The 12,010-nt window shown below is 56.7% G+C and overlaps 1 protein-coding gene across 3 annotated transcripts; it reads left to right on the top strand.

Annotated features, from left to right (window-relative positions):
- The first annotated feature begins 2,802 nt into the window (after positions 1–2,802).
- On the top strand, positions 2,803–11,871 carry ILVBL (ilvB acetolactate synthase like). Of its 3 annotated transcripts, XM_046671683.1 has the most exons (16): positions 2,803–2,942; positions 3,095–3,219; positions 4,317–4,518; positions 4,642–4,769; positions 4,856–4,994; positions 5,084–5,195; positions 7,741–7,840; positions 7,976–8,073; positions 8,189–8,325; positions 9,252–9,386; positions 10,344–10,458; positions 10,551–10,720; positions 10,797–10,867; positions 10,948–11,019; positions 11,190–11,295; positions 11,425–11,871. In XM_046671683.1, the coding sequence occupies exons 2-16, from the start codon at positions 3,103–3,105 to the stop codon at positions 11,601–11,603; spliced, it is 1,881 nt and encodes a 626-aa protein (XP_046527639.1). In that variant the 5' UTR covers positions 2,803–2,942; positions 3,095–3,102; the 3' UTR covers positions 11,604–11,871. The 3 variants fall into 3 exon arrangements, with proteins under 3 accessions (XP_046527639.1, XP_046527637.1, XP_046527638.1); XM_046671681.1 differs by having other exon boundaries at positions 2,919–2,942; positions 3,095–4,518; XM_046671682.1 differs by lacking the exon at positions 2,803–2,942 and having other exon boundaries at positions 3,122–3,219; positions 4,129–4,518.
- Positions 11,872–12,010: the final 139 nt, after the last annotated feature.

Below are 12,010 nucleotides of genomic sequence, written 5' to 3'. Positions count from 1 at the left end.
GAGGTCGCTAAACGGAGGACCTGGCACCGACGATCTCTTCCCTCCTTGACATTTGTGGATCCTAGGCTTTCTCTGAACATGAACATGAGGATTACTGAGGATATGAAGGTCTGATAAGTTTACTGTTTCCCTAAGTGTGAAGCACTGAAGAGTAGCGTTTTCTGCACGTGGCGTTAAAGGGACCTTCGAATTACACAGGCAGAACTTTATTCCATCTCCAAATTCTCTTTCAAGGCTACTGCTTACTTCAAGGAAAAAATTCATTTTGGTGCTAGTGTATCTTTAAAATACATACATTTATTTACATACTGTGTATAATATCTGTATAATTTTATTTTTCAAGTATTATACGGGAAAATGGTGTTTTTTAGTGTACAGTTCAATGAATTTTAACACATGCCACCACCACCATAATCTGGAGTTAGAATGGCTCCAGGACCCAAAAAACCCCCTTTATCCTTCCCTAACCCCCGACAGCCACTGATGTCCCGTCACTATGGTTTTGTCATTTGGAAAACATCAGATCCAATGGAATCATATACTATGTAACCTTGTGAGATGGGGTTCTTCTGCTCAGCATAATCTTTTTTTTAGCTTGTGGGTAGAGAAGACTTTTTTCCAGTTTTATTGAGATATAATTGACATGTAACACTGTATAAGTTTAAGGCATTCAACATAATGATTCAATATGCATATATACCATAATAACTCTAGTTAGCATCCATCACCTCACATAGTTATAATTTTTCTTCTTGTGATGAGAACTTTTAAGATCTACTCTCTTAGCCACTTTCAAATAGACAATACAGTCTTGTAACTACAGTCTCCACGGTGTACATTACAGCCCCAGAGTAAGTAACTGGAAGTTTGTCCCTTTTGGCCACCTCCACCCATTTCCCCTCCAGCAGCTGCCTCCTCCCAGCCCTGCCCAGCCTCTGGCAACCACCAATCTGTTCTCTGAGCAGTTGTTTTTAAAGCCTCTTTTAAAAAAAATTTAAATTATTTATTTTTTTTCCTGAGGAAGATTCACCCTGAGCTGACGTGTGCGAATCTTCCTCTGTTTTGTATGTGGGTCACTCCCACAGTGTGGTGCCTGGGAACCCATTGGGGCTGCAGAAGCAGAGTGGACGAACTCAACCACTAGGCCACCGGGCTGGTCCCCTGAGCGCAGCTACTTTGACATTCATGCAAGTTGTTGCATGTTTCAATAGTTTGTCCTATTTATCTCTGAGTAGTGTTCCATGGTATGGATGGGCCACAGTCTGTTTCACCATTCACCTATTAAGAAACACTTTGATTTTCCCGTTTTTGGCTATCACAAATAAAGTCCCTATGAACAATCGTGTGCAGGTTTTATGTGACTTACCTTGTCCAAAATCCACTCTGGCTTCCCAACTCACTTAGAATAAAATCAGCGGTAAGCGCAGGTGGGGCTCTGGATGGGCCCCAAAGGCCTCACACTGCGATAGGCTTGGGGAAGCCACGTGGGTGAAGCTCAGTACCCATGCTCCGGGTGCTCCCAGGCTGGGAGCCCGGGCAGCACCGCCTGAGTTCACAATCTGCCTCTATCACTTACAAGCTGTGTGACCTTGGGAAGGTTCCTGAACCTCTCCGTGCTTCAGTTTCCTCATCCGTCAAATGGGATAATGATAACCACGAGCCTTACAGGGCTGTTGTGAGGATTAAATGAATTAATATATCAAAAGTGCATGGAACAGCCCCTTGCAGACAGTAAGTGCTTGACAAAAACTCACGATCACTATTTCATTCCTGGCTCTGGGAGTTTAATGGGCATGGGATGCCCTTCTAGGAGGTTTGCGTTTTATTCTCTTAATTATAGGCAGGGAGAGTGAGGTTGAACCAGTAGGTGAGAGTCACGAGGCAGCGGGCCCGGCTTGGAGACTATCGGAATAATCCAGCACAGCCAGCCCAGAGCGGCGGCGAAGAGCCTGTTCGGAGGTGGTAAAGAGGCAATAGGAGGAGGGCTCATAGAGTCAGCAAGGATAACCCATCGGAGGAATTTGCTAAAAAGAGGAGTAAAGGGACAGAGACAAGCGGAGATGAGGTTTCTTTTTTTAATGGGCGAAATTAAGACCCAGGAGTGATTCAACAGAAGATAAAATTAATGGTGGGCTGGAATCCTCAGAGGGAAATCCCAGCAGCTGACTGGGATGGGATGGGAGCCAAAGTTACAATGGCAGAGTCTGTCTTGGACAGACGCACGGCGCTTGGTAGCCGTATTACTCCCCTTCACTGATGGAGAGATCATTTCCCAGAGGCCGGATGGCTGGAGGGCTGGGGAGCGCGCGCTGGAACCAGGAACCAGCCTACTTCGGAGCGTCTATCCCTCCGCGTTCGCAGCGGAGAAACCCCGAGACAGCCGGGAGGTGGCGCGGGTCCAGCGGGGAGGCGGGGCTACGGCCGAGGGGCGGGGCCTCTGCCTCGGCCGGGTCGCGGCGGGGTGGGAGGCAGGGCCGGGGCTCGTTGGGATGAGTGCCCGGATGGTGGCCTCCGGGGAGCGGGTCCGTGGCCGTCCGCGCCGGCCAACGTGGGGGGGGGCTCACGGCACGGCTGGTGTGGAACGCGGGCCGCGCCGGAAGATCCGAACCTGCAAGCCTGCGGCGCGCCAGCAGAAGGCCGCGCAAGGCCGGCTCCCGAGCATCGGGCTCCGGGAAGACGCGGAGGGGCCTGACCCCTGGCAAGGCCGCGGGAGAGGGCCTGCAGTGCCAGCCAATGAAAGGCGAGGGGAGGCGGGGCCTGGCGCGGGCGGCCAGCGGGCGCCGGCGCTGGAGGAGTCGCCGCGGCCGCAGCACGGTGGTCGTGTGCTTGCGCATCTGGCCGGCCGGGGCACCGCCCACCGCGGGTGGGAGGGGCGTGGCCGTGTGCCGGGCAAGTGACGCGAGGGGCGTGGCGTTCCTGAGTCGCCCTGCAGTGCGTGCAAGGTGAGAGGGTCTTGGGGATCGGAGGACCCTCCGGGTGTGCTGTGACCTCGACTCGCGGCCTGGGGTTGGGGGTCGGGCTTGGGCGCGGACGCTCGCTGGGGCAGGGGTCTGGCCGTGACGTCCGGATCCTGGCACTGCCTTTTCCCTCCTAGGCCGCCTCATGGAGGCCTCCGCGGGCGCCTTCTCCTCCGTCCTGCTGCTGGCCTTCGGCGCGCTCGTGATCGCCGTGCTGGGCGCGGCGCAGCGCCTGGGGCTCTTGTCTCGGCTGGTGCACACGGTGAGGCGCGCCCGTTGTGCCGGCGAGGAAAGTGGGACTAACCCAAGGCGCCCGAGAGGAACGGTCTGCTCACGGTTCTGTCCCCATTGCCCCGGGGCCTGCACTTTGCCACCACCAAGACATAATCCGGAAGCTGCGCTGGCTGGGCACGAACGCCCGCGCACACTCCTTCCCCGGGGCCCTTTCTACAGGCTCTCGAAACCCGGTGGGGTCAGAGCGCGTGAAAGGCAGGCGCGGGACGGGCGGCCGTGCAGGGACAGTTTTCATGTATCGCTCAATGCGTGCCTGAATAGGTGCTCTTGTTTCCTTTTCCACGAGAGGAAACAGGCTCAAGAGGTTGAGCGGTAGCTTACCGTAGGTTTGCGGAAGATCTGACCCCACGGGTGTCGCTCTGAACTACTTGGTCCTGTCTCAGAAATTTACCGCTTCCCCAGACCCTCTCCCGAGTCTTTCGTCTCCGAGCCTGGAGCAGCCCTTCCTCTCCTATCCAGAAGTAAGGCCACTAGCCTTGGGGACTTAGGGAGATCGACGCCAAAGGCCTCTGCTGTGTGGGGCTGTGTGGAAGCTGGGGCTGGGAGGCCCAGCACTTCCTGTGCCAGCAGGCCGGCTCCATGCCAGGCACCTGGTGGCTGGCAGCTTGTCAGCTGGACCTTGCCCAGGGCCTGGGAGGGAGTCTGGTAGGCTGCAGTCAGCGGTGAGGCTACCGGCCCTGACACTGCAGGGGACGTAGTTCTGGAGTCCCAACAGATGGTCCCTGCCCCGTGCCCTTGGCCAAGCTCCCCTGGGTTCTGTAGATCCACCTTCCCTCCCCTCTCTCCTTGATTGTCCTCCCTTCCCGGAGCTGGAACAGAGTGGGGCGCTTAAGAGCGTGGATTCTATGGGACTTTGAATCTTGCTTGGTTTCCTTAGCTGTAAGAAGATTAATGACAAGAGGATCTGATAAGAGGACCTGTATATAGCATGATATGTGCCTAACCAACACCGAGGTTCCTGTGACCTCTGAAGTGCTCCGCCCTCCTTCCTGGGGGAGGAGGATTGCCTCTCCTCACCTGGCCCAGCTCCTTGACCATCTTGTTCCTCCCCCTGCTTGGGTTCAGGTGGACACGGCAAGCATCCAGCATGGTGGGGAGAGTGTGGCGGCCGTGCTGAGGGCCCACGGTGTAAGGTTCCTCTTCACGCTGGTTGGTGGGCACATTTCCCCACTGCTGGTGGCCTGTGAGAAGCTGGGCATCCGTGTGGTGGACACGCGCCACGAAGTCACGGCCGTCTTTGCTGCCGATGCTGTGGCCCGCCTGACTGGTGAGGGCAGAGTAGGGAGAGCTGGGGGCTGCTGAGACTGTGATGGGGGTGTCTTTGAGGGGCAGGGGTTTTTCAGAAGTGGTCAAGAGAGTGGGCGCGGCTGTGACGAGGTCTGTGTTCCAGGGACGCTGGGTGTGGCGGCGGTGACAGCAGGCCCTGGCCTCACCAACACGGTGACTGCGGTGAAGAATGCCCAGATAGCTCAGTCCCCAGTCCTGCTTCTGGGGGGCGCTGCCGGCACCCTGCTGCAGGTGCCCTGTCCTTGGGGGGCGGTGGGGGCCCCAGGGAGGCTCAAAGGGCCTCACGTCTTGACTCCCCGGACTCCTGTCTCCACCAGAACCGGGGTGCCCTCCAAGCCATTGATCAGATGTCCCTGTTCCGGCCACTCTGCAAGTTCTGTGCTTCCGTGCAGAGGGTGCGGGACATCGTGCCCACCCTGAGGGCTGCGGCGGCGGCTGCTCAGTCGGGCACCCCGGGTAGGTGGGGTTGGCTGGGCAGCGGTCAGGCCTTAGGGCCTGGGGTCTAGGGAGGCTTGGCAAGCTCAGCGTCCTTCCTGCCCCTGCAGGCCCAGTATTTGTGGAGCTACCCATTGACGTGCTGTACCCCTACTTCATCGTCCGGAAGGAGGTGGTGCCAGCCATGCCACCCAAGGGCCTCATGGGTCGAGTGGTTTCCTGGTGAGTAGCCCCATGCCTGCCGTGCCCTCCCCCATGCCCTGCCCTCCCCTGTAACCTCCTGCCAGCATCTCTCATTCACTCATTCATTGATTTGCACATAATTTGAGAGGGGCCAGCCGCAGGTAGAGCATTCCAGGTAGAGGGAATAGCATATGCAGAGGTCCTGAGGCACGGACAGACTTGATGGGTTGGGAACAAAGGTGGCTCCTGTGGCAGAAGGTGAGCAAAGGGGTAAGGGGCAGGGCTGAGCTCAGAGCTGCCAGCAGGGGCCCCGGGGATGGCCTGGGCTTTTTTGTTTAATCTGAGATCCACTGAGAAGTACTGCAGGGCCTTGAGCAGAGGTGGGGGGCCCTGACTCAGTTTGTTATTACGTTCCCTCTGGCTGCTGCTGGAGAATGGACAGTGGGGTCGGGTGGAAGCCGGGGAGCCAGGGAGGAGGTGTGGCGGTCAGCAGGATGACAGGTGATGGTGGCCTCCATCTGGGTGGTGGCTGTGGGATGCGGAGGTGTGGATGGGTCACGTATCAGTGTCTGGACCTCCATCAGGCCAGAATAAGGGGACAGTGGATTACAGGCCGGTGACATGGGCACAGCTCACTCTGGGGCCTCTGGAGGATTTTGAGTGGTTACTGGCAGGATCTTGGAGAGAGCAGGGCAGCAGGGCTGGCGTGGGACAAGCTTGAATGTTTTCCTGGAAAAGATGCAAGTTTGAGGGGGGCATCTTTCAGTTGAGAGGATAGAAGGGGCTCCAGGTAGGGACATAGCTCCAGGAGAGGTATGCGGAAGGCATCCGTTTTTCGTCACCACTGAGGTGGCCTGGCTGAAATGGCATAGGAGGGAGTCTCGCTCTCCTCCTCGTCCTTCTCCTGTCCCTTCCCTGTGCCTGTTCTCGCCCCTCCACCTTCCACTCCTCCTCCAAATATTTTAGTGGTGCTGCTCTGTGCTAGAGTCCAGGATGGGCATGAACCACACAGGCCGGTCCCTGCATGAAGCTCAGGGAGTAGAGGTTTCGCTCACCTGTCTTCTGTAACAAGCCTTTCTTAAGACAGTGAGGTATTACGCCCTTTTCATAGGTTAGGTAGCTGACACCCAAGGAGGCCGAATGACTTGCATCCGTCCTGTTAATGGCTCACCTGGGGCGCCTTCAGTGCATCACCTGCAGAGCTACGTGATGTCTGTGATGAGTGAAATGGAAGTCCAGAGACATGGGTTCAAATCCCAGGACTGCCGCCAACTAGCTGTGTTAACCTAAGCAACGGATTAAACCTTTCTTTCCTTTTCTTTCTTTCCAGTTTTTTTGAGATATAATTGACATGTAGCACTGTCTAAATTTAAGGTATACAGCATAATGATTTGACTTACATATATTGTGATTAAACCTTTCTTGACTTCAGCTTCCTTATCTGTAAAATGGGTGAATGTTGCCTGCTTTTCTCTTTAGACCAAGATTTTATGAAATATAAAATTAGATCATTTGGAGAGTGCAAAATGCTGAAGTGCAAAAGAATTGACCATTACTGTCTTAAATAAGAACAGGGCTGAGTCCAGTCTCATATCAGATGCAAGGCAGGGTGTCTCCCATACTTCCTCCAACATGGGTAGGGAACCAGAAATAAAGAGGGGGATTCAGGGGTCCTGCACATACAGGAAGTGGTTGGTGACCGTGTCAGGTCGGCTGAATTTTTAAGCGGATTTGTTCTGTGGCTGTGACAGTCTCTTTGCTCCCTGGCCTGTTGGTTCCGCCCCACTCCATTCCCCACCTCACCCCTCTCTCGGCTGCCCCTCCTCAGCCCCCTGCAAGGGGACTTTTGTTTCTTTTCATGTTAGGCTTCCCCACGGTTCTATCCTTGGCCTGTTATCATTGTCTGCAACCTTGACAGAAGCTTTGGCTCCTACTGCTAGACACGCCCATGTGTCTGTATCTGACTGCATTAGATGCCCCTTGAGGGCGAGGCTGAGCAGAATTTACCCTTGTCTCTCCAGGGCCCTGCACAGGGCCTCATGGAATGTTGGGCCCTGTGACCCAATGAGTAAGGAGACAGAGAAGGAGATGTCTGAAGCTGGAGAAGAGGCAAGAATACTGACGATGTTAATAACTCCCATTGACTGATGGTTTGCAAAGTGCTTTATATCCTGAATGTATAGATCACTGAACCTGAGGAGGGATAGGTTCCTTTTACATTTTACAGAGGAGGAAGCTCAGAAAGGTTAAGTCACTTTCCAAAGTCACACAGCTGGGAAGAGGCACAGCTAGGACTTGAGCCCATGCCTCTGACCTGCAGCCATGGTCCTGATCCTGGCACTCCATGCCTGTGTCACTTGTTTCTGAGGGTCTGTGTCCAGTTGGGGTGGTCATCAGAAGCTTCTGAGGGAAGCAGGCCGCTGGAGACCTGGCCATGGGCTTCGTCTGCCCCTGGGTGGTTGCTCATCTAGCCCTGCGCCTGTCCTGCTCCCCTACCTGCCTCTTTCCTGGTCCCTGTCCTCCTTCAGCTCCTAGAGCCCTGGGGATTCCTCCTGGTAACCGCCCCTTCCTCTCTCCTTTGCAGGTATTTAGAGAATCACCTGGCCAACCTCTTTGCAGGAGCCTGGGAGCCTCAGCCCGAGGGGCCTCTGCCTCTGGACATCCCCCAGGCATCCGCCCAGCAGGTGACTGTCTCTCCTCCCTGGCCAGGCACCCCCACCTGGCAGGATGGCCTCTCCCTGAGTCAGTACTGGGGCTGTAGTCTTAGGGGGCTGATGGTGACTCAGGGTTGGCCCTTTGAGCCCCATCTCTCGCCCTAGGTTCAGCGCTGTGTGGAGATCTTGAGTCGGGCCAAAAGGCCCCTTATTTTGCTGGGGAGCCAGGCCCTGCTGCCCCCGATACCTGCTGACAAGCTTCGGTGAGAAGCCTCAGCCTGCCCTTCTTATCATGTTCCTGGTCCCTGGTCCCCTGAGGCCCTGTGGGGACGTGCAGGCCTTTGGCCACACTTGCTTCTGTTCTTCCTGGACCCCCAGGGCTGCCGTGGAGACCCTGGGTGTCCCCTGCTTTCTGGGGGGGATGGCACGGGGGCTGCTGGGCCGCAACCACCCCCTCCACATCCGGCAGAACCGCAGCGCCGCCCTGAAGAAGGCAGACGTCGTCCTGCTGGCAGGTAGGCCTCAGCCTACCCTGCACCCCGCCCCCCTCCAGACACCCCTCACTCTGTGACCCTGCCTCTTCTAGTCAGTTACTCGCTGGCACTCCACCCTCATAATCACCCACCCTCTTACCTCTGGCCCCACATTCCCCTGTGAAGGGTTTTGAACACCCTGGACCTGAAATTCAGATGAACTCTCGCCAGGCTGCAGTTGTGTGCTGTGATCTGGCTCTACACAGAGGACGGTGCACAGACAGCAGGCAGCTGCTGAGCTCATGTACAGCATTTCAACAGCGTGTCCACAGACAGCATTAACAGTTTCACATCAAGTGCTTTCAGTCATTAGCTATTGCTGTGTAATAACCATCCCCAAACTCAATGGCTTAAAATGCAATTATTATTTCTCAAGACCCACCTACAGGTTAGGTGGTAGTTCTTCTGGTTTTCACTGGGCTCGCTCCTCAGTCTGCAGTTGGGGAGGCTGGAAGGCAGCCATGCTGATCCAGGCTGGGCCGGCTCACACGCCTGGGGTTGGCCTCATCTGCCATCACCGAGTTCTCCCCTCCACCCTCCTTCCTCAGTGTTTCACATCATCCAGCAGGCTGGCCTGGGCTTGTTCACTTGGTGGAGGACGAGAAACATGCAGGGCTCGGGGAGTGTGGTTATTTAAGAGACAGAGAGTGGAAGCTGCGAGGCTTCCTGAAGCCTGGTCTCCTGAAGGTTGTGCCATCACTTCTGCCACATTCTGTTTGCCAAAGCACATCCGAGGCCAGTCCAGATGTGCAGGGTGGGGAGCTGCAAAGTCTGCAGACGGTGCGAGTACAGGGAGAGGTCAAGAGCAGGCACCTCTTGGCATTGTCTACCACGGTGGGTTAAGTGAGGTAGTGGGTGCTCCCCAGGACGCTGGCCCTCCATCCACTGAGACCCTGTCCCCACCCCAGGAATCATCTGTGATTTCCGCCTCTCCTATGGCCGTGTCCTCAGCCGCAGCAGCAAGATCATCATTGTCAACCGTAACCGGAAAGACATGTTGATCAACTCAGACATCTTCTGGAAGCCCCAGGAGGCTGTGCGGGGTGAGCCCCCAGATGCCCCCACACATCCGTGCTCTTCCTCGTCCCTCTCTTCCTGGCCTCTCCTGCAGCTGGCTTGAGCTGGGTGCTGGTGATAAGGCCCGGACCCTGCCCCAGGGGCACCCAGTCAGCCAGAGACATGGATGAACAAATGGGGTGTGTGTCAGAGGGAAGGCCTTGGACTGTGCGTGTGATCCTGTCCCCTGCCTCCCATGCTGCCCACTGCCCTTAGGACACAGAGCTCAATTCTTGGCTGCTGAGGCCTCTCTCTTCTCCTGTCATACCCCTCCACCCTGTTCAGTCCCCTGTGACAGCCTTTCCATGCTGCTTTGCCTCTCATTCCAAGGATGCTAATTCCACGCTGCAGTGCAGCGACAGGGGACGCTCGTGTCAAACAGAGAGGTGGCACCGTTGCATTTGTAACAGCTGGTGGGCACTGAGTTGGAGGAGCCAGGCAGAGGCAAGGGGCTGTTAAACAGGCCTGGATAGAAATGAGGAGGCCTGGAGTGGGATGGCTGGGGACAAGAAACTCTACTTCTCTGAGCCTCTGCGTGGTCATTTCTCAAATGGGAATGGCAAGAAGGATGCCACTGGCTCGTCTGCTTGTTCACTCATACACGTGCTTGGCAGAGGCAGGGGTTTTCAGTGACGTGGTTCAGAGGCAGAATTTGCAGGATGGCGTGATCTGGGATGTGAGGGGCAGGCAGGTGACGAGGCTGGCTTGGGTTTCTAACCTTTGTGCTTCCTAAATCTCTTTCTCTGGCTTTGCTTTCCCTTTCACCCCTGGTTCTGGCAGGCTCTGGGGTGTGTTTGACCCATTTTGCCCCAGGAACACCCCTGGCCTGCCTCCTGGCTGCCTGCTCGAATGCCGCTGTCAGCTTCCTGCTGTCCTTGGGCCTCTGCTGCTGGCAGGGCAGGAGGTGGCCCCCTCCCTGCAGCCACACCCTCCTCTTTCTCCAGGAGATGTGGGCTCCTTCATGGTGAAGCTGGTGGAAGGCCTTGAGGGCCAGACGTGGGCCTCTGACTGGGCAGAGGAGCTTCGGGAAGCCGACCGGCAGAAGGAACAGACCTTTCGGTGGGGGCTGGCTGGAGTGGACGGGGGGTGGGGTTGTGGGTTCCCGGCAGGCTCTGCCGCGGGCCCTGCTGACCTGTGCCGCTGCGCTGCAGGGAGAAGGCGTTGATGCCTGCAGCCCAGCACCTGAACCCGGTACGGGTGTTGCAGCTGGTGGAGGAAACTCTGCCTGACAACTCAATTCTGGTGGTCGACGGTGGGGACTTCGTGGGCACTGCTGCCCACCTGGTGCAGCCCCGTGGCCCCCTGCGCTGGCTCGATCCTGGTAAGGAAGGTCTTGTGCCTGGGGCAGCTTGCACTGTCCTGGCCCCTTCACACCCACCTGCTCTTGGTTCTCCTAGGGGCCTTCGGGACGCTGGGGGTTGGTGCAGGATTTGCACTTGGAGCCAAACTGTGCCGGCCAGATGCCGAGGTGAGTCAGGGTGCGGACGGCAGGGGGCTTGCTGCTTTCTGGGCTGTGAACCACCCCAGCCATCCTCGATCCCGCCCCAGGTCTGGTGCCTCTTTGGGGATGGAGCATTTGGCTACAGCCTCATCGAATTTGACACCTTCGTCAGACACAAGGTGACTGGGCTGCCCCAGGGGAAGCTCAGAGCTTGGGGTTCTGGGAGATGTCATCAGGGGTGGGGTGGGCTGGGGAGGGAGCTGCTTCTGTCTGGCAGAGATCCTGGCCCTGTTTTTGTCCTCTGGCCAAGCCTTGGGACTGAAGGCTGTGGCATGTGCTCTCCCTGCAGATCCCAGTGATGGCCTTGATAGGGAATGATGCTGGTTGGACCCAGATTTCACGGGAGCAAGTGCCCTGTCTGGGCAGCAATGTGGCCTGTGGCTTGGCTTACACTGGTGAGTGGCCTGGGCAGGGTGGGGACGGGGGAAGCTGTTTCAGTCTGTGCTGGGCGTGTGTTTCTCTCTTGGACTGGCTGCATGGTGGGCTGGGCCCCTGCCACCATCTGACTTGACCTCCCCTTTTAGATTATCACAAGGCAGCCATGGGACTAGGGGCCCAGGGCTTGCTGCTCTCACGGCAGAATGAGGATCAGGTGGTCAAGGTGCTGCGTGATGCCCAGCAGCAGTGCCGAGATGGCCACCCAGTTGTGGTCAACATCCTCATCGGGAGGACGGACTTCCGAGACGGCTCCATTGCTGTGTAGGGCCTTGTGGGTCAGTACCCTTGGCTCCCTTCCCACCCTGGGACTGTGCCTAGCTGGTTTGGAGTCTCATCTTTGCCTGCCCTAGGCCTATTCCATGAGGCCCAGTGATGCTACAACCCTCTCTGAGGACAGCGAGGGGCTGGAGGGATCAGAGCTAAAAGAGGCTCCCTGGCAGCACAGGACAGCTCTTGGGCCTTTTTCTCTGTGGGCCCAACTCTGCACCTTTTCTCTCCCTCTCTTATGCACTGAATAAACCACCTTTGATCCACTTGGGCCCAAGTACTCATCCAGAACCTGTGCATATTGATTTATTGTCCACAAGATGGAAGTGAGGGAAAGAGGGGAGACAGGAGGGGACCCTACTCTCCCACTGGAACTCTGAGTGGCCACAACTGAGGCACCATTAC

The sequence above is a fragment of the Equus quagga genome, chromosome 9, assembly GCF_021613505.1.
Source record: "Equus quagga isolate Etosha38 chromosome 9, UCLA_HA_Equagga_1.0, whole genome shotgun sequence".
Taxonomy (NCBI): domain Eukaryota; kingdom Metazoa; phylum Chordata; class Mammalia; order Perissodactyla; family Equidae; genus Equus; species Equus quagga.
Note: the sequence above shows the minus strand (reverse complement) of the source record. Positions and strands in the feature narration are given on the sequence as shown.

Bases quoted from the DNA above. Each gene is read 5' to 3' on its own strand.
- ILVBL (XM_046671681.1), top strand. From the start codon at position 4,185: ATGTGCCTAACCAACACCGAGGTTCCTGTGACCTCTGAAGTGCTCCGC. The intron at 9,387-10,343 runs GTGAGCCCCCAG...CTCTTTCTCCAG, and splicing joins GCCCCAGGAGGCTGTGCGGG to GAGATGTGGGCTCCTTCATG. The intron at 11,020-11,189 runs GTGACTGGGCTG...CTCTCCCTGCAG, and splicing joins ACACCTTCGTCAGACACAAG to ATCCCAGTGATGGCCTTGAT.